This window comes from Leucoraja erinacea, chromosome 3, assembly GCF_028641065.1.
Source record: "Leucoraja erinacea ecotype New England chromosome 3, Leri_hhj_1, whole genome shotgun sequence".
Lineage (NCBI taxonomy): Eukaryota > Metazoa > Chordata > Chondrichthyes > Rajiformes > Rajidae > Leucoraja > Leucoraja erinaceus.
The window spans coordinates 2,447,145-2,471,907 of NC_073379.1; the positions used below are offsets into that span (position 1 = coordinate 2,447,145).

A 24,763-nucleotide genomic window follows, 5' to 3' on the forward strand; every position below is an offset into this window, starting at 1 on the left:
CCTCATGCTGTATCTGTGTGACATAATTGCAACATTTGGGGGAAGTGTTTAAATGTGATCTTTTTGTTCGTCTCTTGCATTCGATATCTGAGATAAGAATGCAATAAAATCTACTTTTAGCAAATCACACAACCAGGCTCAGTAAGTTTGTGCGTTCCACTGTTGCGTAAATGCTGAGCTTCACTTTAAAATGTTTAAATGTCATTTTAAATGTTGAGGAAAAACAGACTTTGCGTGTACCCAGTATCTCCAGATGTAATCTAGGGCCAGGAGGTGATGGATCAGTTCTACGTTATCTCAACAGCAAATCAGTTTACTCATCTGCGTACAATCATTCACAGCTCCTCAAATGTTGACAAAAAATTCAAGAAATGACAACGTGGGTGTATCCCGCCCCTCCCCCTCCCCACCGCCCAATTTCTAAAATTCGTGAGGTTTTGACATGGCCATCAATTCTATTTGCTCACGGTTCAAACCTGCACTCCTTGTGGTCCGCCTGCTTTAAAGTTGATGACGAGCTATTAACCTGGCTTGGTATCTAGACTTAACTGATGGATTAGTGTCATGGTCATAGAATAATACAGCATGGAAAGAGGCCTTTTGGCCCAACCTGCCTATGCTGACCAAGAGGCCCATCTACACCATCTAACTGCACCTGTTTGGCCCACATCCCTCTAAACCAGCGGTTCCCAACCTTTTTCGTGCTGTTTACCCCTGGCAACTTTAATAGCACATAACAATGTTTTTCACTTATTTATGAACAACTAATGATGAACAGATACCAGTATACCAGAACCAAACACAGTCAGTCAATGAGATAATATATGTACAAATCCTTGGACTTACCCCTTGGGTAAATTTACCCCAGGTTGGGAACCCTTGCTCTATACCTTTCCTATCCATGTATTTATCCAAATGTACATTAAATGTAGCTGTAGTACCTGCCTCAACTACCTCCTCGGCAGCTTGTTCCACACACCCACCGCCCTTCAATCCGACAATCTTCATGATTGATTTATATATGTGATATTGGTGGGTTTTTTAAATTACCTTTCATAAATTGTACATGAAGAAATTAACTAATTTCTTTTGCGTTTAATTTTATTTTCCTTTGAATTCATCAGCTAATACGTGTCCAAATTAAATTGAATCTCCCAATATTCCCCGGCCAATGATGGGCCATTATGGGCACCACCCGTCCTTGGTTACCTGTTGCCAGCCTGATTTGCTGGCCTTTCCCTGCCTCCAATTCCACCCCTCTCTAATTTCAGTCTGAAGAAAGGTTCCGACTCGAAACGTCACCTCTTTACTTCCAATAATTATTTCTCTCTCAACTTTATTCTCTCCACATTCCCATCAATAGCTTCCAGATTCCGATATTTGGCTATGTACTTGAGGCCAATTAACCCAACGCCCCACGCATCTTTAGGATGCGGAGAAAACCCAAAGAAACCCGCTTAGTTAGCTCTCATTGCAGTCTGAAGTCACAATCTCTATTACCATCAATGGAGCTAGTCCAAGAGAGTATTACATTTGCATGTTTGTAAACCTGTGTTCTCTTGTATCTCTGTATTCAGAAATCCTTTAACTTTTGACAAATGTTCCACGTTTGTGCTTTATTGTCAACATCACTTGAAATTGAATCTGAATCTGAATCTTCATTGTGTTATACTATATACAAATGAAAATACCTTAAAAAGTATATGTTGCTTTGACCGCTGAGAAACAATTGGGGTGATTGTGTGAGAGGGGGCAAAGGGAGAGCAAGAGGGAGCGAGATGGCAGATATTGCTGTGAAAGATGGTTTTATTTTTGTGCTTGAAGATGAGCAAGTTCAGTTTAACGAAAGCCCGACACGATGCTATATTTTAATTAAATGTACGGTTGCTGAGGGATCTGTTCTTATCCCCCTGTCCTTGTTCTTTCAGATATTTTATCCTGAGACGACAGATGTTTATGATCGAAAAAATATGCCCAGAGTGATCTACTGCATACATGCACTCAGGTAACCTGCAAGGAACTAGGATGTTGCTTGGCTCTTTGTGGTTGCATTCTATTGGGGCTGGTGGAATCAAGGGATACGGGGGGAAGGCAGGCACGGGTTATTGATTGGGGACAATCAGCCATGATCACAATGAATGGCGGTGCTGGCTTGAAGGGCCGAATGGCCGCCTCCTGCACCTATTTTCAATGTTTCTATGTTTCTATATTGGAGTATTTTTGTTGTACAAGACTGTCTTTGGTGTTCTAATTGCTCCTGTTGTGACATTACGATACCTGACCATCACAGTTTATTCACAATAGCCACTGCCGGTGCATGGAGTTTATTACTAAGATGCTTGCTGAAAATGCAAAGGACAGCCATTGGAGTTAAAACAAGTGAAAATGAAAGCAAGATAATCCTCGTATTGAGACACAATAATGCCCAGATGGCAGTGGAGGCCGTCAGTGGATATTTTTAAGGCAGATAGATTCTTGATTAGCACAGGTGTCAGGGGTTATGGGGAGAAAGCAGGCACGGGTTATTGATAAGGTCATAAGGAATAGCAGTAGAATTAGGACATTCGGCCCATCAAGTCTTACTCCGCCATTCAATCACGACTGTTCTATCTCCCCCTCTGAAACCCATTCTCCTGCCTTAAACATAGAAACACAGAAAATAGGTGCAGGAGGAGGCCATTGCTATATTTAAGAGGGAGTTAGATGTGGCCCTTGCGGCTAAAGGGATCAGGGGGTATGGAGAGAAAGCAGGTACAGGATATTGAGTTGGATGATCAGCCATGATCATAATGAATGGCGGTGCTGGCTCGAAGGGCCAAACAGAAACATAGAAAATAGGTGCAGGAGTAGTCTATTCGGCCCTTCGAGCCTGCACCGCCATTCACTATGATCATGGCTGATCATCCAACTCAGTATCCTGTACCTGCCTTCTCTCCATACCCCCTAATCCCTTTAGCCACAAGGGCCACATCTAACTCCCTCTTAAATATAGCAATGGCCTCCTCTTGCACCTATTTTCTATGTTTCTATGTTTAAGGCAGGAGAATGGGTTTCGGAGGGGGAGATAGAACAGTCATGATTGAATGGCGGAGTAAGACTTGATGGGCCGAATGGCCTAATTCTACTGCTACCCCTTATGACCTTATGACCTGACCAGGTCTAAAAATTACCATACCATGTCTTTCGGAATTTTGGCGTTATCCTTATTATCCATTGGAATATGAACTCGGGATGACGGCACGGTGGTGCAGTGGTAGAGTTTCTGCCTCACAGCGCCAGAGACGCAGGTTCAATTCTAACTACGGGTGCTGTGTGTATGGAGCTTGTATGTTCTCCCCGTGACCTGCGTGGGTTTTCTCCAGGAGCTCCAGTTTCCTCCCACATTCCAAAGACGTACATGTTTGTAGGTTAATTGGCTTAGGTAAGAATTATAAATTGTCTCTAGTGTGTGGGATAGTGCTAGCGTGTCCAAAGGGCTGGTTTCCGCAGTGTATCTCTCAACTTAAACTAAACTAAACATTCCTTTATATTGGAGTCCCCTTTATAAGAAGCACTTTAACGTTTCAAACGCCTGGCTCATCCTGTCTTGCAGAGCTTTCATTACCCAAATGTATGTGATGCAGCCGTTTAGTTAAGAGATACAGCACAGAAACAGGCCCTTCGGCCAACCGAGTCCGACCCGACCAGCGATCACTGCACATTAACACTACCCACCACACGCTAGGAACAATTTAAAATTTATACCAAGCCAATTAACCTACAAACCTGTACGTCTTTGGGAGTGTGTGTGGCAACTGAAGATCTCGGGGGAAACCCCATGCAGGTCTCGGGGAAATCGTACAAACTCTGTACAGACAGCACCCGTAGTCAGGATCGACCCGGGTCTCTGGCGCTGTAAGGCAGCAACTCCACTGCAGCACCACCTTTTCATTTGGCTTCCTTCAAGAGTCACAGCTCAACTTCCATCTAATTAAGAGAAGACAGGTATCTCCTACCTTTAAATGTAGTTAAGTCTTGAGATCGGTAATAAGTTCATAGGTTCTAGCAGCAGAATTAGGCCATTCGGCCCATCAAGTCTTCCTGCCATTCAATCGTGGCTGATCTATCTTTCCCTCTCAACCCCATTCTCCTGCCATCTCCCACTAACCCCTGACACCAGTACTAACCAATGTGCTTTACAACATTATATACAGTAGCTTTGCCTCCGCTGTGCCTGAAAACTGTAGCCAGACCCTGTGGCTACATGTTTCCCTGCACTTAGCTTTCCGAATGGTGCTTTAGTAGTGTAAAGGGCCAGTCCCACGAGCATGCGACTCCATGCGGCAAGCGCAACCTAACGTGGTCGCTTGAGCCCTACGGCCTCGCGAGGCCGGTCCCACTTGGATCGCCGGAGCCGTATGGAGTTGTGCGTAGCTGGTCCCGACATCGCGCAGGGCTCCGAAAAACTGACCGTGTTTAAAAATTCCGCGCGGCAACGGCCTGCCGGCCCGCAGCCGCCTCGACGCCATTCATCCCGCACGAACTTCCCGCGGACTTCCCTCGCACTTCATGTTACTCACTCGACCTCCGCACGGCACCCGCTTCTGGTTAGGTCGCGCTTGCCGCATGGAGTCGCATGCTCGTGGGACAGGCCCTTTAATGAGTGGCGACATTTTACAGGGTTCTAAATGCTCAGTTTTGTGTTGCTAAAGGAACCTGCATGAAGTATCTGTTTCTACTCATGGGTGAATGTTAGTGACTTCCTGGCTTGGTTCAGATTTCCTGTCTTTGGTACCTTTTTTGTTTGTCATTGGTCATGCTGTAACATGAGACGAGGGAACAGCAAGCTGTTAAAAGTGACCCTCGCTCTGGATTATATGAACTTCAATCGAAACGTTTTCCAGCTTAAAAGAAAGTAAGGATCTTATTTTTCAGGCAGGACGTGTGTAACGAGATGAAAACCGTAGATTATTGGAGTACATCTGTAAAGCAACGTTTAGTTCCGCAACTTGCATATTTTTGCACGATCCTTGAATTTCCACTTGGAAACTGAGTGCTGACTATAGAAATACCATTGTAACGTTTTTGTTTAAAAGCCACAAATTGTACAAAATGAAAGTTCTTTCTTTGAATGCCTACTTTTCCCATATTTCCTTGCAAAGCAGCAAAGGGGCCATTCGGCCCATCAACTTCATGTCGGCGCTCAGAGCAATCCCATCAGTCCCAATCCCTTGCTTAAGTCCCTGCAACCTATACTCTATCATATGCCCAGCAACTACCCACTCACCCACAACCCAACCACCCCCACACTCACCTGGGGGTGAGCAATTAACCGACCAGAATATATCTGGTGTGTGGGAAGAAAACACCTCTGCAGAAAATCCCAGCACCTGAGCTCAGAATGGTACCCGAGAAGCGAGAAATAGACAACAGCACCACAACGTGTCCACAAGTGATTCACAAGTTCAGAATTAGGCCATTCGGCCCATCATGTCTACTCTGCCATTCAATCATGGCTGATCTATCTCTCCTCCTCAATCCCATAGCCCCCGACACCTATACAACTCAAGAATCTATCTATCTCTGCCTTAAAAATATTAATTGATGGCCTCCACAGCCGATAGTGGCAATGAATTCCACAGATTCACCACCCTCTGACTGAAGAAATTCCTCCTCATCTCCTTCCTAAAGAGATGCCCTTCAATTCTGAGGCTGTGATCTCTGGTCCGAGACTCTCCCACTAGTGGAACCTCTCTCCTCTCCACATCCACTGCATCCAGGCCTTTCACTATTCGACACTAGTGTTGTGACACTATGCTGCCCAGGATATTATAACTCAATTAGTAACACAGCCAGGAGATCCACTGTATGTGACAAAGTCAATGCTAATACTAACATCATTTAACACTTGTTTAATTTCCATACCAGCCTTGATGTTGTTTCCCAAGGTAACATTGCCAATCAATGCTGAATCATCAAGGTGGCTTTGAGCTACCTATGTACCTTGTTCATGACAATTAGATGGCCTACTTTGGTTGCTGTCATTCTAATTTGACTGGGGCCAGAGGAGGCCGTGGTTGAGAGAGGACTGTTCTTCAGGCACCATGCTGCAGGTCCTGGCAGCTCAGCTCAGCAAAATGTTTATCATCATCTCTAATCGAGACGGGACCTGGATATCCAATTACTTGTTTAACGACCCTGCCATGAGGCACCTTGTTAAACAACTTTGGCAGAATAATATTTGAACACATTTTTATTGAGTTTTCGAATATGCTCTTTGGAACGTCAATGAGGAAGGTCTTAAATAAATATTTTGCAATGATTTGCAGGTTTTGTGCACAGCAAATACCTGGCTTTAAAATGTACTTGAATACTTCACGTCAGTGGGGGTTATTATAAAAGCTTCCAAAATAATTTGCATTTACACATAGATTTTCTGAATATGTCTGTTCTTGGCCTAGATTTTGCTGGGTTTGGATTTTCGATGACTTTCAACTCGAGGAGTTTGTAATTTCTCAAAATCAGAGGCATCGGCTGTGGGATCCTGCACAAGGCTGTACCTGGCATTGGATTCCTAAGCATCATCATTTGAAAGAGGTTGTGGGGCTGTGAGGAATTTAGAAGGATGAGAGGGCATCTTATAGAGACGTGTAAAATTCTTAAGGGATTGGACAGGCTAGATGCAGGAAAAAAATGTCTCCATGTTGGGGGAGACCAAAAACAGGGGTCACAGTTTAAGAATAAGGGGTAGGCCATTTAGGACTGAGATGAGGAAACATTTTTTCACCCTTTGTGATGTGAATCTGTGGAATTCTCTGCCACAGAGGGCAGTGGAGGCCAATTCACTGGATGTATTCAAGAGAGAATTAGATTCAGCTCTTAGGGCTAACGGAACCAAGGGATATGGGTAGAGAGCAAGAATGGGGTACTGATTTAGGATGATCAGCCACGATCGTATTACATAGATACATTGACAATAGGTGCAGGAGTAGGCCATTCAGCCCTTCAGGCCAGCACCGCTATTCAATATGATCATGGCTGATCATCCCCAATGAATGGTGGTATTGGCTCAAATGGCCGAATGACCTATTCCTGGAACTACAATCTATTTTAGGGATCTAGAGAGTCTAGGGTTAGAGGTCATGGCCTCAAAATTAAAGGACGTTCCTTTAGGAAGGAGATGAGGAGGGATATCTTTTGTCAGAGAGTGATTCCATGTAATTCATTGCCACAGAAGGCTGTGGAGGCCACATCAATAGATATGTTTAGTTTAGAGATACAGCACAGACACAAGCCCTTCAGCCCACTGGGTCTGCGCTGACCAGCGATCCCTGCACATCAACACTATCCTACACCCACTAGGGACATTTGTTTACATTCACCAAGCAAATTAACCTGCAAACCTGTACGTCTTTGGAATGTGGGAGGAAACTGAAGATCTTGGAGAAAACCCACATAGGTCACGGGGAGAGCGTACAAACTCCGTACAGACAGCACCTGTGGTCGGGATTGAACCTGGGTCTCCTGCGCTGCATTCGCTGTAAGGCAGCAACTCTGTCACTGCAACACCGTAACAGCCGTGAAGGCAGAAATAGATAGATTCATGACTAGATTCCTGACCTGTACCGAGGTACAGTGAAAGCATTTTTGTAGTGCACCATCCAGTGAGTGGGAAGACTATACATGATTACAATCAAGCCATCCATGGCGTACCAATTCAGGATAAAGGGGATAAGATTTAGTACAAGATAAACTGCAGAAAAGCCAGTTGAAGATGGTCCAATGAGGTAGATGGTAGCTCAGGACTGCTCTTTAATTGTTGATTGGATGGTTCAGTTGCCTGATAACAGCTGGGAAGAAACTGTCCCTGAATCTGGAAGTGTGCGTTTTCACACATCTATTCCTCTTAGAGTCATAGATGGTGTGGAAACAGGCCCTTCGGCCCGACTTGCCCACACCGACCAACATGTCCCAGCTACATTAGTCCCACCTGCCTGCGCTTGGTCCATATCCCTCCAAACCTGTCCTTTCCATGTACCTGTCTAACCGTTTGTTAACTCTTGCCTGATGGGAGAGTGGAAAAGTGGGAGTGACTTGGTGAGACTTGTCCTTGACGATGCTGCCGTGCTTGCCGGGGCAACATGGAATGTAGATGACAAGCCTGGGTAGATTTGCTAAACTGCTTGCCTATTGGATACAACAGCTGAAGTACCTCACATGTCCAGCTGATGGTGAACGGACATTGAGTGTGTTAAATATAGGCCATGTTCACCTTTTTATACCATTCCTCTCTTCATCACATTCTTCTCTTCTCTTGCCCAGAGTAGGGGAATCGAGGACCAGAGGAAATAAGTTGGTGAAGTGGAAAAGATTTAACTGGAATCTGAGGGGTAACTTTTTCACACAAAGGATGGTGGGTGTATGGAACAAGCTGCCAGAGGAGGTAGTTGAGGCTGAGACTATCCCAACGTTTAAGAAACAGTTAGACAGGTTTATGGGCCAAACGCAGGCAGCTGGTACTAGTGTAGTTGGGGCATGTTGGCTGGTTTGGGCAAGTTGGGTTGAAGGGCCTGGTTCCACACTGTTTCACTCTATGACCCTGTAACTCTTAAGAGATTTTAGGTTTGAAAATCATAGCAGGAATTGAGTCAACAATGAAGTATATCAACCTCCCCACCATATTCTGGGAAACATACCGAAAAAAACCCGTCAAAAGCAGGTCTTTCATTCATTCACCTCTTTCATTTCTGAGATTGAGAGTCATTCAGGACAGAAACAGCCCCTTTTGCACAAATTTCCAAACTGTCCTCAAGTACCGTTCTATCCCAATCGCATTTACCTGCACGTGGTCTGCAGCCATCTATGTGTTGGCAATGTGTGTGCTCGAGTCATAGTGTGGAAACACGGCCTTCGACCCAACTTGCCCGCACCGGCCAACATGTCCCAGCTTCACTAGTCCCACCTGCTAGCATTTGGCCCATATCCCGCCAAACCTGTCGTATCCATGTACCTGACTCACTTTTTTAAACGTTGGGACAGTCCCAGTCTCAACTACCTCCTCTGGCAGCTTGTTCCATACACCCACCACCCTTTGTGTTGATACTTGTCGTGCGAGTAACTGACGAAGCCGTATGGCAGGCAGGTGGGACTAGTGGAGATGGGACATTGATTAGAGATACAGCGTGGAAACAGGCCCTTCGGCCCACTGAGTCTGCACTGACCAACGACCCCCCCCACACTAACACTATCCTACACACCACGGACAATTTACAATTTTTACCGAAGCCAATTAACCTACAAACCTGTACGTCTTTGGAGTGTGGGAGGAAATCGGAACACCTGAAGAAAAATCACGCAGTCACGGGGAGAACGTACGAACTCCGTACAGACAGCAACCGTAGTCAGGATCGAACCTGGGTCTCTGGCGCTGTGAGGCAGCAACTCTACCGCTGCGCCACCGTGCCGGCTTGTCATTTCTGTGCCTGCTATTTGGTGCTGGTCTACTTACTTTTTGTAACGAAAAGTTTGCACTTTGAGCACCAAAGCAGCTAATTGAACCAAGAATTTCAAAACGCTCTGTTTTGCAACAGAAGCCTTTGAGACCGATTATTGCTTAGTCATCTGAAAAGCTCCCAGGAGCCAATGGGATTCAAAGTTTGTCACATGTAGAGTTTTATTTGTTGTACTTGCCACCAAGGTGAGTATTTGCAGTAAATCACGCGATTGGCAGAGCTGTTTCATTCCATGTGGCACGCTGCACGAGCTCAGTTTTACAGTAATTACCACATGACTGATCTTTCCTGCTTTGGTCATCCTAACTGCATGACTGTAAATCAAAATCTTCAAACAAATTGATATGAATGTGCCCCATGAGAAAGAAGTTGGCAGTCAGCTCAGGTTTCTTTTGTTATGGCATTATTTTGGGACAGCAAATTGTACAATGTTTGTTACATTTAAGAGAGAGTTAGATAGAGCTCTAGGGGCTAGTGGAATCAAGGGATCTGGGGAGAAGGCAGGCACGGGTTATTGATTGGGGACGATCAGCCATGATCACAATGAATGGGCTCGAAGGGCCGAATGGCCTCCTCCTGCACCTATTTTCTATGTTTCTACAAAAAGGAGTCAAAGGAGCCGTCTACATTATGGCCCACGTTTTATTTATTTTTGCTGTTTCTAGGAGCTTTCAATCTCTTATCAGTTTACCAATTACAACCAGCAAACTGCTATTGGAGAGAAGAAAAACACACAATGGTGGAGTAATGCCCCCGTCCCACTTAGGAAACCTGAACAGAAACCTCTGGAGACTTTGCGCCCCACCCAAGGTTTCCGTGCGGTTCCCGGTGGTTTTTGTCAGTCTCCCTACCGGCTTCCACTACCTGCAACCTCCGGCAACCGCACGGAAACCATGGGTGGGGCGCAAAGACTCCAGAGGTTTCCGTTCAGGTTTCCTCAGTGGGACAGGGGCATAACTCAGCGGTTCATGCAGCATCACCAGAGGACATGGACCAGTGAAGTTTCAGCTTGGGACCCTTCTTCAGACTTCTGAGGAAGGGTCCCTGAACTGAAACGTTGTCTAATCCACTGACAATAATAAACCTAGATCGTAAAGTCTGAAGAAAGGTCCTGAGCTGAAACATCACCTGCCCATGTTCTCCAGAAATGCTGCCTGAACCGCTGAGTTACTCCAGCACTTTTTTTTCTTTGTAGATCAGCAACTGCAGTTCCTTGTGACTCCATGAAATTGTGGATATGCAGGATATTAGAGTAACCCCATAGGTATTGCATCTCTTAAATATCAAATGGATGGATGTTTAAATAAACGTGTGTTGCTTGCAGCACTAGTTAAACGTGGTTTAAAAGGAGAACAAGCAGAAGACCTCAGCAACCTCTGAGAATATGAGGTGACCTTGATTCAGTGCTTCCTGCATTGGTGCACGCATTAAATTAAAATGCAAAATTGACCACGTGAGAGTGATGGTTTATGCTAATTTGTTGCTGAACACACCCCAACAAAGTTCTGACTCAATATTTGAGGACATCTTCCCTCCCCCCCACCCCCCCAAAACGCATTGGACTATATCTTGGCGAAAGAAAGTTGTTAATATAATGTCATTTATTCCCTGCCAGTTCTTGTCTCTGACTTTCTTGTTGTAAAATAAACAATGTTTTGTAGAACCAGTCCAGCCTTGTTCTGAGCAGTGTTTGTCATGGGTGGAGCTCGGCTCACTGGCGGCTAAGTGAACATTGTGCTAAAGTAACAAAGAACGTATTAAGACTTTGTTTATGCAAGAGCAAAGGAACAAGCTTCTGACCGACCCTTCCATAAGCTGGGGTGCTGTCCAATTCCACTCTACCTCACTGTGGATATTGCAGCCTAGGACTGTTCCACTGCAATGCTGAGAACTGCACTCTGCATATTTTCCTTCACTCGACCTATGATTCTCAACTTTGGCTTGATTGTATTTATATATAGAATTGTCTAATGTGATCGAACAGCAGGCAAAACAAAGCTGTTCATTCTACCTCCGTGCAGTGACAACAATAAACCTAAACCTGCTGAACGGTATATTTGTGTCCTGTTCAATGCAGTTGTCCAATTTAATTTCCTTGCCTTTTACGCACACAGTAGCAAATGGCATGTTCATCACACAGTCAATTCTGGTTTATTATACGACTTCCATTTAGCAAGACTGCCTCTCTTGGTTTCTAACTAGCGTTTTGGGAACAGCCAGAGTTGTTCACTGGGCCAAAAAAAGCTCGAGGTCTTGTTTCCGCCCTCACTTTATTGCTCTCTGACATACCTGAACCTCAGTGAGTTATTGGTCTGATGTGTGGGTGACCTCCAGTGGTTAGGCACATGGGTTTTCAGTCTCAGCGTGTGGCCCGCATCTGGTCATCCTATTCTCACGCATGCTTGAAAGTAGAAATAACTCCTATATTCTCTGTGAATTCTTTCAAAACAGATGCCTCGGTGTCTTCCATTAATTTTATTCTTGGCTATTCCTGTGTTCTAGTTGAGAGAGTCAGAGTATCGAGTATAGAAGTTATGTTACAGTTGTACAAGACATTGATTGGTGAGGCCACATTTAGGGCATTGGTCACCCTGTTACAGGATAGAGGTTGTTAAGCTGTAAAGGGTGCAGAGAAGATTTGTGAGAATGTTGCCCGGACTCAAATATCCTTGGTCACAGGAGGATGAGAGGTGATCTTATAGACAATAGGTGCAGGAGTAGGCCATTCGGCCCTTCGAGCCAGCACCATCATTCACTGTGATCATGGCTGATCATCCACAATCAGTACCCGGTTCCTGCCTTCTCCCCATATTCCCTGACTCCCCTATGTTTAAGAGCCCTATCTAACTCACTCTTGAAAGCATCCAGAGAGTTACCCTCCACCGCCCTCTGAGGCAGAGAATTCCACAGACTCACAACCCTCTGTGTGAAAAGGCTTTTCCTCATCACCATTCTAAATGGCTTACTCCCTTATTCTTAAACTGTGGCCCCTGGTTCTGGACTCCCTCAACATCGGGAACATATTTCCTGCCTCCAGCGTTTCCAAACCCTTACTAATCTTATATGTTTCAATAAGATCTCCTCTCATCCTTCTAAATTCCAGAGTGTACAAGCCCAGTCACTCCATTCTATCAACATATGACAGTCCCGCCATCCCGGAAATTAACCTCGTGAACCTATGCTGCACTCCCTCAATAGCAAGAATGTCCTTCCACACAATACTCCAGGTGTGGCCTCACTTGGGCCCTGTACAACTGCAGAAGGACCTCTTTGCTCCTATACTCAACTCCTCTTATAGGGGTGTATAAGCTCATTGGAGGAATAGATAATAGTCCTTTACCCAAAGTAAGGTTGAGTTGGTATTGTAATTAGCCACACGATAAACGGTGTACAGGATGGGGTGCATGAGACTGAGCACACATGCCTGAGGGGCGCCAGTTTTCAGGGTCAGAGCAGAGGAAATGTTACAACCATTCTATCCAATTGAGTAGGAAGGAAGTGCAGTAACAGGCAGCATCTTCTTCAAAGCAGGGTCTCGACCCGAAACGCCACCCATTCCTTCTAACCAGAATTGCTGCCTGTCCCACTGAGTTACTCCTGCATGTTGTGTCTATCCAACTGAGGTCTGCCGATCATGAAGTCCTGAAGTCCTGAACCCACTGATGGAGGCCCCAGGACCAAAGTGCAGATGTTTATGGGTGAGCTCATTCGGTTTCACGGTGTTGAAGGTTGAGCTGCAGGCAATGAATCATGGAGGTGTTTTATCATGAGGCTAATCCAGTTGAGTATTGTGCAAGAGAGATGGCATCCTCAGTCAATCTATCTTTCCTGTACACAAATTGCAGGGGATCCAGATTGTCCAAAAGATGCCAATGTGGCCCATTAACATAGAAACATAGAAACATAGAAATTAGGTGCAGGAGTAGGCCATTCGGCCCTTCGAGCCTGCACCGTCATTCAATATGATCATGGCTGATCATCCAATCTGTATCCTGTACCTGCCTTCTCTCCATACCCCCTGATCCCTTTAGCCACAAGGGCCACATCTAACTCCCTCTTAAATAAAGCCAATGATCTGGCCTCAACTACCTTCTGTGGCAGAGAATTCCACAGATCCACCACTCTCTGGGTGAAATATGTTTTTCTCATCTCGGTCCTAAAAGATTTCCCCCTTATCCTTAAACTATGACCCCTTGTTCTGGACCAAAGCAGTTGTGTTTTTTAAATCTCAGTTTAAATATCTGATATTGCAGGAGCTGCGTTTGATCGAGAGTCGAGAGTATTTTATTGTCATGTATCCCAGATAGGACAATGAAATTCTTACTTGCTGCAGCACAACAGAATATGTAAACATAATACAAAACGGACGATAGAAATTCAGTGTGTCTATAGACCATATAAACACAATAAGTTAACAGATATAGTGCAATAATAATAATAGACTGTTATTGTTCAGAGCTTATTTGATATTGTGTTTAATAGCCTGATGGCTGTGGGAAAGAAGCTGTTCTTGAACCTGGATGTTACAGATTTCAGGCTCCTGTACCTTCTTCCCGATGGCAACGGTGAGATGAGTGTGTGACCAGGATGGTACGGGTCTTTGATGATGTTGGCTGCCTTTTTGAGGCAGCAACTGCAATAGATCCCCTCGATGGTGGGGAGGTCAGAGCCGGTGATGGACTGGGCAGTGGTCACAACTTTCTGCATTTTTTTCCGCTCCTGGGCGTTCAAGTTGCCGAACTAGGCCAACCCATGATCTGTCCTTCGTTTAAAAAAAACTTGCAGGGGACATAAATCTACTTTGAGCGTACAGCTTTGTTAGAAATACCGTAATAAATATCAGATGGGCAGCTAGTGAAATGAACACTGTCTAACCTGCTGTCTCTCATTCATAAATACATATTCCCAGATGTTCTTGCTCTGCATTGTAATCCTATTTACCAAGCCATGACACAGCACCCTCTAAAATAAACTATGTCAAAGGTGCGAAATAACTGACTTTGTGTAAGATTTTCTGTTGCAAGATCAAGCCTATACATTTTGTATATCCAAAATTGTATAAAGCTTTTAAAAGCATGATAGGTAATCATCGTTATACTGTGTGCATTTTGTGGAAATAACTTCAAAGACTTTGGGTAGAGAGAAAAAATTATTTGACATGACTTAGCCATGAAGGATAAAAGAGCATAGGGCAGAGGCAGATACAAAGCAATTCATTCCGTTTTATAAATGACGAGTTGAGAGATCTAACACAGCGTTGCAACACACGCATGGCTACAGTCTACCATTTCAGCTGTAACAAAATTTAGTGGATAATTTGCTGAATGCAGTCCAGGTAAGCATACTTCATGGGCAATAAAAAAAATGAAAGGCATTTTTAAAACAATAACAACCTGCTAACCTCTTACGAAAACTAACACAAACTCACGAGTGTATACGCAATCATCAAGGACGTGAATGCTTTTTTGAACAATGATAATACATTTTGCTTCATTTTTATTTTGCTTCATCTTTGCCTCATTATTATTTATTCAGGATTTAACATCTGGTTTCTTGTTTTGCGACATTGGCTAGTATCTAACATTGGGTAACATTGCTCTGCCAGATGTGGATGGGGTTGTAGTAACTAATAAGCACGACATAGTCTATGTACCAAATGTTTGCTCCAAATACCCACCACTGGATATAAATGAGCAAGTTCTCGAGTCAGTGGCGATCAAATGGGAGCAAACAGTGGTCAGCTAACACTTGCATCTGTATACGCGCTAATGGCAATTCATGGCAGGTGTAAATAGAATAAATCTTCATCAAGCTAAAGGGAATGCAAACTTGATACAATGGGATTTTTGCAGTTGAGTTTTTAAAGAGCCGAAGAGGTTGGGAGAAAGATAGAGAGTTGAAATTCTGGACTGCTTCATAAGAAATCAAAATTGGAGGAACCCTGCATTTCAGCAAAGTTGTTGGCTCACAAAGGTATACAGGTGCTTGCTGACAAAGAGCCCAGTGCAAGTGAATAAGAATTTTACGAGGGTGTATTGAGGAGCATGGGAAGATGCCTCACCAAGCTAGCTTTTTCATATCCGAGACTTGCTGGGAAAGTTGGATAAATTGCATTTGTATGATCCATTTTAAGCTGGAAAGTCATCATTGCATTTTGGTCCAAGATATTTTTCAAGTGGAAGATAGAAAGTTGTCCAGGCACCAGAGCATCAGCATGGTGGCATCTGGTCCAAGTCGCTGAGAATGTTATTCCGTTCCGACGTCGGAGTTCCATCATCCTGGCAAGCGGGCCTGAACATCGGGCCGCCCGTAGCGGCGACTGTGGGGGGGGGGGGGGGGGGTTCGGGAGGCCCCGACCACGGGTGAACAACAAAGAGTAGGATGACTGAACTTCGGTGCCTTCCCTCAGAGTGGGAAACTTTGACTCTGCTGTGTGGGGATGTTTGTGTTAAAGTCTATTGTGTGCTGTGCTCTGTTTTATTCGTCTGGCTGTATGGTGACCACAAATTTCACTGTACCAATTGGTGCAGGTGACAATAAATGTCTCTTGAATCTGCAAATTTGATTGCAAACATGAGTGATGCTGTTGACATCAGAGTAAGGCATGGAGAAGATGCATTCTGGGGTGGATGGGGGGAGATGCATACCAAAGATCATAGAGCATTCTCGGTTTGGGTGGATGAAAAGTGCATGACAATGCTACACCACTCCCATTGACTGCACCATTCAATAAGATAGCAGTGCTGAACTACTATCTACCTCATCGAGAACCTTCAGACTATCTTGGATCAGACTTTACTGGCATTACCTTGCACTAAATGTTATTCCCTTATCTGTACGCTGTAAATGGCTTGATTGTAATCATGTTTCTCTTTCCGCCGGCTGGTTAGTACCCAACAATAGCTTTTCACTGTACCTTGACATGTGTGACACAAACTAAACTGAACTGATAATGGCAAGAAATCCCAATGTACTCCTGAAAGAACAAATTGTTTTTTTTTTCAACCATTAATATGTCTGAACCTTTAACCAGATACTGATAAATGTTGGCTCTGTAAATGTGAAACATCATTTTTTATATTTGAATTTGTTGCAGTCTGTACCTGTTCAAACTTGGAATTGCACCTCAGATCCAAGACTTGCTGGGAAAGGTGGATTTTACAGGTAGGTAAATTGCATTTGTAAATTCCATTTTAAGCTGGAAAGTCTTCATTGCATTTTGCTCCAAGATATTTCTTTGGTTAAATTCTGGAAGTATTTAAGAATGTAACAGCCCTGTCCCACAGTACGAGTTCATTCCAAGAGCTCTCCCGAGTTTAAAAAAAAATCAAAGTTGTGGTAAGCACGGAGAATGAACGTAGCCGGTACGTCGGAGCTCGGGGACGCCTCTTAGCGCTAACGGCAGGTACTCGGGAAGATTCGCTAACGGCAGGTAAGCACGGGAAGACTCATGAAGATTTTACAACATGACGAAAAATGTCCACGAGAGCCCCGAGTACCGACGAGTGGCCATTACCGTAAATCTCCGATGTTCGAATCAGGGCAAACTCGGGAGAACTCTTGGAATGAACACGTACCGTGGGACAGGGGTCTAAGTATTTTGCCCAGAGAGTTGTGAATCTGGTTTTCACCTAGAGAGTTGTGAATCTGTGGAACCCTCTGCCACAGAAGGCAGTGGAAGCCAATTCACTGGGTGTTTTCACGAGCGAGTTATGTCCCTGTCCCACTTAGGAAACCTGAACGGAAACCTCTGGAGACTTTGCGCCCCACCAAAGGTTTCCGTGCGGTTCCCGGAGGTTTTTGTCAGTCTCCCTACTTCCACTACCTGCAACCTCCGGCAACCACCTGCAGCCTCCAGGAACTGCACGGAAACCTTGGGTGGGGCGCAAAGTCTCCAGAAGTTTCCGTTCAGGTTTCCTAAGTGGGACAGGGGCATTAGACATAGCTCTTGGGGCTAAGGGAATTAAGGGATATGGGGAGAAAGCAGGAGCGAGGTATTGATTTTGGGTGAATGGTGTAACAAGCTCCTATTTTCTATATTTCAATGCTTGAACCAATGACTATCCTTGACTAAACTATCAGCACCTTTCTTTCAGAGGAGGAAATCAGTAATATGCGCAAAGAATTGGAAAAATATGGAATTCAGATGCCTGCGTTCAGCAAGATTGGTGGAATTCTGGCAAACGAACTCTCAGTTGATGAAGCTGCATGTATGTATGGGGTTTTGAAGGGTCTAGATAGCTGGGGTTCAAGTAAGCATTTGTTTAGAAAATCAAACAAACTTGCTGACGAGGGAAGTTTGCCATAAAAAAAACCCCACAGAATGCTGCAAACAATCAACAGGTCTGATAATATCTGTGGAAAAAGAAGTGGAGGTTTCAAGTCAGAGAGTCTTTTACTATTTGAAAAAGGATCTCAGACTTGAATCTTCCTCTTTCTGCCTGACCCGCTGAGTGTTTCAAGCATTTTCTGGTTTATTTTTCAAGGCATTGAAAATCAATGTTGTAAATTTTTTGTCCTGTGGGACTTTTTCCCAACTAGCGATAGATTTGTGTAGTCTTTTGTGATGGATAATGAAGCTTCAATGAAGATTATGTTTGGTACGTTAATTTCCATTCCTATGCTGACCTCTGTTGTCCAGGCTACTTCTCCATTGCCAGAGTGAAGCCACACTCGCCACCTCTAATCTCATCCACTGCTCCTGACACGGCCTTCTTTATATCTGCGAGACCAAGCATAGATTAGGCAACAGTTTCACTCAATCCGCGAAGGTTCCATACTAACCTTTCTGTCCTGGGCCTCAACCATTGCCATGTGCAAACTGGAGGAACAGCACCTAATATGCCGTTTGGGTAGCTAACCACCCAATAGTATGAGCATTTAATTTTCAGCAACTAACTAACGACAGCAGCACTCCACCCCCCCCCCCCCCCCCCCCCCCCCCCCCCCCACCCCCCCCCCCCCCCCCACCCCCCTGTGTCCCAACTGGATGCACACGTGTTTCTCCCACAATCCCGCCCCTTTCCCTCATCCCCCATCCCATTCTACCCCTATCCCTTCACTTGGCTTCACATGTTGCTGCCTCTACACTCATCAGCTCACAGTCTGAAGAAGGGTTTTGGCCCGAAACCTCGCCTATTTCCTTCGCTCCATAAATGCTGCTGCACCCGCTGAGTTTCTCCAGCATTTTTGTGTACCTTCAGCTCACAGCCTGTTCTCTTCTTCCCTTCTCTGTCATTTGTCCGCCCATCTGGCATTCAAATCCCCTCTTAGCTGTATCCCCTTATCAATTGCCAGGCTTTGCCTTCCCCCCCCCCCCCACCCCAGGACAAATTGTTTCCAGTATTCCCTCACCCCCCCACTAGTGCAATTAGTCCGAAGTAGGGACCTGACCTGTAACATCACCTATCCATGTTCTCCCGAGATGCTGCCTGACCAGCTGAGTTACTCCAGCCCTCTGTGTCTTTTTCGGTAAAGCAGCATTTTCAGACCCCAAGCGTTTTTGGCCTGTTAAGACAATTGGTGTGTTAATATTGGACTCAGTATATTTGTGGGCAACAAAGTGCCGCATCAACAGAGTTGCTGCCTTACACTGCCATTGGCCCCAGGTTGGATCCTGACTATGGATGCTGTCTGTACGGAATTTGTACGTTTTCCCCGTGCCTGGGTGGGTTTACTCCGGGTGCTCCAGTTCTCTCCCCCCCCCACACTCCAAAGATGTGTAGTTTTGCAGGTTAATTGGCTTCTACTTCTATAAAATTGTAACTTGTCCCCAGTGTGTGGGACAGTGTTAGTGTACGGGGTGATCGCTGGTTGACTTGGACTGGGTGGGCTGTCGGACCAGTTTCCACACTGTTATCTCTAAAGTCTAAGGTAGATAAAAATGCTGGGGAAACTCAGCGGATGAGGCAGCATCGATGGAGCGAAGGAATAGGTGATGTTTCAGATCGTGACTGAAGAACCCAAAACGTCACCTATTCCTTCGCTCCATAGATGCTGCCTCACCCGCTGAGTTTCACCAGCATTTTTATCTACCTTTGATTTTTCCAGCATCTGCAGCTCCTTCTTAAACATCTCGAAAGTCTAAAGTCGTTCAAATATATTTTAATTCACAATAGGAATTGTTACATCTTAAGGGCCTGTCCCACGGGCATCTGTTGCGCGTCACGCAGATGGCAGGCAAAGATTTTGTACATCCCCAAATCCTGGGACGCCGCGCGCGACCGAACGTCACTGCCTACATCACCACGCAACATGCGTGTGTAATGCGCACCATGCGCGCATCACGGCGCGTAGATGATGTCGCGTAAATTACGTGCAAATGATGCCCTTTAATGGTCATCCCTTTTCACCTTTGTGGTCAGTTCTCCATGCTAGTGTTTGTAAGTGCACAAAAACAACATGATCACACTTTGTACTCAAATATATTGTTGCTGTACTTTCTCCCCCAGTGCATGCTGCTGTGATGGCGATCAACGAAGCAATATCTCACAAGGTCCCAGAGGAGACCATGAAGGCGTTAACCAACCCAAATGCTGTTTTAAGTAATATTGAGAACAAATTAGCTCAGGATTATCAAGAGAAATTATTTGAGGCCAAGAAGATTAAGCAAGAAAGGAATGCTGGAGGCAAGGTGGGATATCCTGTTGCATTACTTCTTCTAATGGCTTTTTGGAATTAGTAACCACTAATTCCCAGCTTCTTTTTGGGTGGTTATTGAGGTTTTTGCTACTGAATTCAATTCTTTAGATTTCCATGTTTTTTTAATTATCAAAGCTAATCCACAATTGATTTTCTCTAAAGAGCAAAGGGCATTCATTTCGTATCTTAAGAATAAGGGGTCGACCATTTAGAACATAGATGAGGAAAAACTTTTTGGCCCATATGTGTCTAGACTCTAGACTTTCCCTATTCACATACCTGTTACATACTGTGGCAGCCTGTTCCACCTGTTCGACTGGCAGGGGGATTGCAGTGGATCGAGGCTTCTTAGGGCCGATGTGCACCATAACCTGCCTGACTAAAAATCCAGTTCCTTTACCCGCTCATGATATCTCATCCCAGAGATTAACCTAGTGAATCTCTTTTGGATGGTCTCCGCTGCCAATATATCCTTTCTTAAATAAGGTGACCTAAATTGTGCACAGAACTCCAGATGTGGCCTTACTAATATCTGGTATCATTGTAACGATACTTCCATATTAAAAGCCAGTCCTCCTGCAAACAAGACCAATGTGCCATTTGGCTTCCTGGTCACTTGCTCCATCTATGAGTTAAGGGCCTGTCCCACTTAGGTGATTTTTCAGCGAACTGCCGACTGTCAAGTTCGCGGCAGTCGCCTGAAAAACGGACAACTGGAACGGTGACTGCCAGAGTGGCACGTACGCGCACACACGCACGCACGCATGCACACACACACACACACACACACACACACACACACCCACACACACACACACACACACACACACACACACACACACACACACACACACACACACACACACACACACACACACACACACACACACACACACACACACACACACACACACACACACACACACACACACACACACCCTACCCCCACACCCACCCACCCCCACCTACACACCCACACACCCCTACCCCCCACACACACACACACACACACACACACACACACACACACACACCCCACACACACACACACACACACACACACACACACACACACACACACACACACACACACACACACACACACACACACACACACACACACACACACACACACCCCCCACACACACACACACACACACCACACACACACACACACACACACCACACACACACACACACACACACACACCCCCCCCAACCCCCCCACACACACACCCCCCACACACACACACCCACACACACCCCCCCACCTACACACCCACACCCTCCCGCACACACCCCCGCACACATGACACCCCCCCCACACACACACACGCGCATCTCCAGTTCCATGAATATCCTTTGAAATGTATGTTTAATTTTCTGACTTAAGTAGTCAGAGATTTGGATTATAATTGATTGACATTTTGTATTTTAATGGAATAATCATAAAAGTGGAATTAAATCAAGACAGACAACCCTGTGCATTTGAACCATACTAGGGGTGCAATATTGGACGAGGTCAACATGAATGTTTTGGAGTTCTGATCTACTTCTACAGACTGATGTTTTGGAGAAAAATGATGTTAATTTTTACATACACTAATATGAATCGCTGGCTGAGCAGGTTTTCGAATCGTTGTGATTCTACAATAGAATAATAGAACAATCCCAATTCTCCACTAATATTACGAAACCCCACCCATTGATTCAGTTTTCTGATTCTGGATTCCAGAGTGATTCTGTCAATGCCGAAGAGAGAGAGATGTACGAGGAATTACTGACACGCAACGAAATTCAAGATAATGTCAATAAAGTCAATGGTGAGTTGAAATGTTTATCCCTTAATCCTGTGTATGATGTTGTTGAATAAATGAATGATACTTTGTTATAGCATGTGACATGTCACAGTGAGATTCTTTGCTTTGCATACACAAGGCGTGCAAAGAGTGTTATAATATGCTATTGTATGGATAAGTTCACAAGTTATAGGAGTGACCCATTGAGTCCACACCGCCATTCAATCATGGCTGATCTCTGCCTCCTAATCCCATTTTCCTACCTTTCCCCCCATAACCCCTGACACCCGTTCTAATTTAGAATGTGTCTATCTCCGCGTTAAAAATATTCACAGACTTGGCCTCATAGCAATGAGTTCCACAGATTAACTACCCTCTGACTAATGAAGTTCTTCCTCCCCTCCTTTCTAAAAGAGTGCCATTTAATTCTGAGGCTATGACCTCTGGTCCTAGACTCTCCCACCAGTGGAAACATCCTTTCCACATGCACTCCATCTATGCTTTTCATTATTCTCTGTAAGTTTCAATGAGAATATCCTGATATTCTACATGCAAAATTATCAATATTTCTTTATAGTCACAGTAATCACACTATTGCTTAATTTCTGAGATGAACGTCATACTTCAAGGTCAGTTTATTGTCACATGTGCCAGTTAAGGTACAGTGAAAGTCGAGTTACCATACAGCCATAATAAGTGAAAAGCAACAGGACACACAACCACAGAAAAGTTAACATAGACATCCACCACAGTGGATTCCACATTCCTCACTGTGATGGAAGGCAATAAAGTTCATTATACTTCGTTTTTGTTCTCCCGTGGTCGGGGCAGTCAAACCATCCGCAGTATGGGCGATTAAAGCCCCTGCAGCTGACGATCGAAGCTCCCGTCGGGGCGTTTGAAACTCCCGTGTCGGGGCGGTTGAAACTCTCATGGAGCTCCCGAATCGGTCTCTTCTTACCAGAGACCGCGGGCTTCACGATGTTAGTCCACAGGCCCCTCGGTCAGAGTCCACAGCTCCCCCGGCAAAGGGATCGCAATCTCCGCCATGTTTAAGTCCCGTAGACTCCCGCGGCTTGGAGCGCCGGGTCGGTCTCCGGGAAAGGCCGGCAACTACACGATGTTAGGCCGCAGTGGGGACGGAGATAAGCTACGGGGAAAAAAAATTACATCTCCATCGAGGTAAGAAATTGGGGAAAAAAAGTTTCCCCACCCCCTCTCTCATATAAAACAAACCAAGGAACACGAAAACATACTTTTAACACATACTAAAAATAACAAAAAGAAGAAAGGACAGACTGTTGGCGAGGCAGCCACGGCTGGTGGCGCCACCTGGTGATACTTGCACTAGGAAGTAAATATGTACCAACCAACCATTTCCATGAACCTTCTTGTACTGTCAAGTTTGGAATGCAGTATGCTTCTTCTCATTGCTGAGAACAATGACAACTGAATGTGACTATTTGTCATTCAGTGGGAGATGTAGGTCTCTTCCTGTATTTGCGATCATTGTTTGCAAACTCGGACTTTCTCTGCCTTCCTGCTGTAAGTTACAAAACTGTGCACCTGTTTACATTCTGCCCTTTCATTCCTTAGTAAATAAGGCTCTGCAGAGGGTGAACCAAGCTCTGGAGAAACAGGATGAGAATGATTTACTGTCCGGTCTGCAGGCCCCTTCACTCAGTCTTGCGGCAGTGTACCAGGAGAATGCACCGTGGTATCTGACGAATCTCCACACTGAACGAGAGCAGAAATCACAGGTGGAGTGGAGTTTTGACATTGAGCACAACACTAGACGTTAAGCACAACACTAAATAATCTGCTTTACTTTTGGTTTCCATTTGTTTGCAGCCGTTTTTCTGTTTACAGGAATTGATCAATGCATTCAATGCATTTTAGCAAAAGGGCTAATGTCACAGGGATTTTATCTCGGATACTAGGGTCATAAGGAATAGGAGTATGTTTAGGCCATTTGGCCCATCGAGTCTACTCCGCCATTCATTCATGGCTGATCTATCTTTCCCTCATAACCCCAATTGTCCTGCCTTCTACCCCCCAAACCCCTGACATCCGTACTAATCAAGAATCTATGATAACAGTCTGTACAACAACTGAGTGAATAGCAGTTCAATGGAGAAACAGCGAACTGCTGATGCTGCTTTACAAAAAAGTGCTGGATTAGTGCATGCGATAGGAGCAGAATTAGGCCATTCGGTCCATCAAGTCTACTCCACCATTCAATCATGGCTGATCTAGCTTTCCCTCGCAACCCCATTCTCCTGCCTTCATCCCATAGCCCTTGACACCCGCGCTAATCAAGAATCTATCTATCTCTATCTTAAAGATATCCACTGCCTTGGCCCCCACAGCCTTCAGTGGCAAAGAATTCCACAGATTCACCACATGCTGACTAAATAAATTTCTCCTCATCTCCTTCCTAAAAGAACGTCCTTTAATTCTGAGACTATGACCTCTAGTCATAGACCCTCCCAATAGCGGACAACAACCTATCCACAGCCAATTTGACATTGACCTGAGCCTTGATGTGTTTGTCATACCTAATCCTCAAGCAATTGCAGGCTATGTTGCCCTTGCAGTGACATGAAGTCAAACTTAATATCGCTGATCAGGAACGTTATTCCAAGCCGCCCCTCCATCTCCCTGACTGGGAATACTGCTCCAAGCCAATCCTTGACCCTCTCATGGATGGCTGTCACCAATTCACCTTGCTGGATGCAGTACCAAGACAAACTTAGAGTCAGTGCCTGGGAAGGCATTGTATCACTTACAACTGTCTGCCCTCCACAGCACCCAACCGCGTATCTGCCTGCC

General features: G+C 45.0%; 1 protein-coding gene across 1 annotated transcript in view; it reads left to right on the forward strand.

The window, feature by feature from the left end:
* Nucleotides 1-24,763, forward strand: part of iqgap2 (IQ motif containing GTPase activating protein 2) — a 320,956-nt gene that overhangs the window by 169,344 nt on the left and 126,849 nt on the right. Inside the window, exons 5-10 of the mRNA XM_055631389.1 lie at nucleotides 1,929-2,005; nucleotides 16,588-16,655; nucleotides 17,588-17,701; nucleotides 19,943-20,124; nucleotides 21,868-21,955; nucleotides 23,528-23,691. Coding sequence (XP_055487364.1) covers nucleotides 1,929-2,005; nucleotides 16,588-16,655; nucleotides 17,588-17,701; nucleotides 19,943-20,124; nucleotides 21,868-21,955; nucleotides 23,528-23,691 — 693 coding nt within the window. The remainder of the gene's footprint in view (nucleotides 1-1,928; nucleotides 2,006-16,587; nucleotides 16,656-17,587; nucleotides 17,702-19,942; nucleotides 20,125-21,867; nucleotides 21,956-23,527; nucleotides 23,692-24,763) is intronic.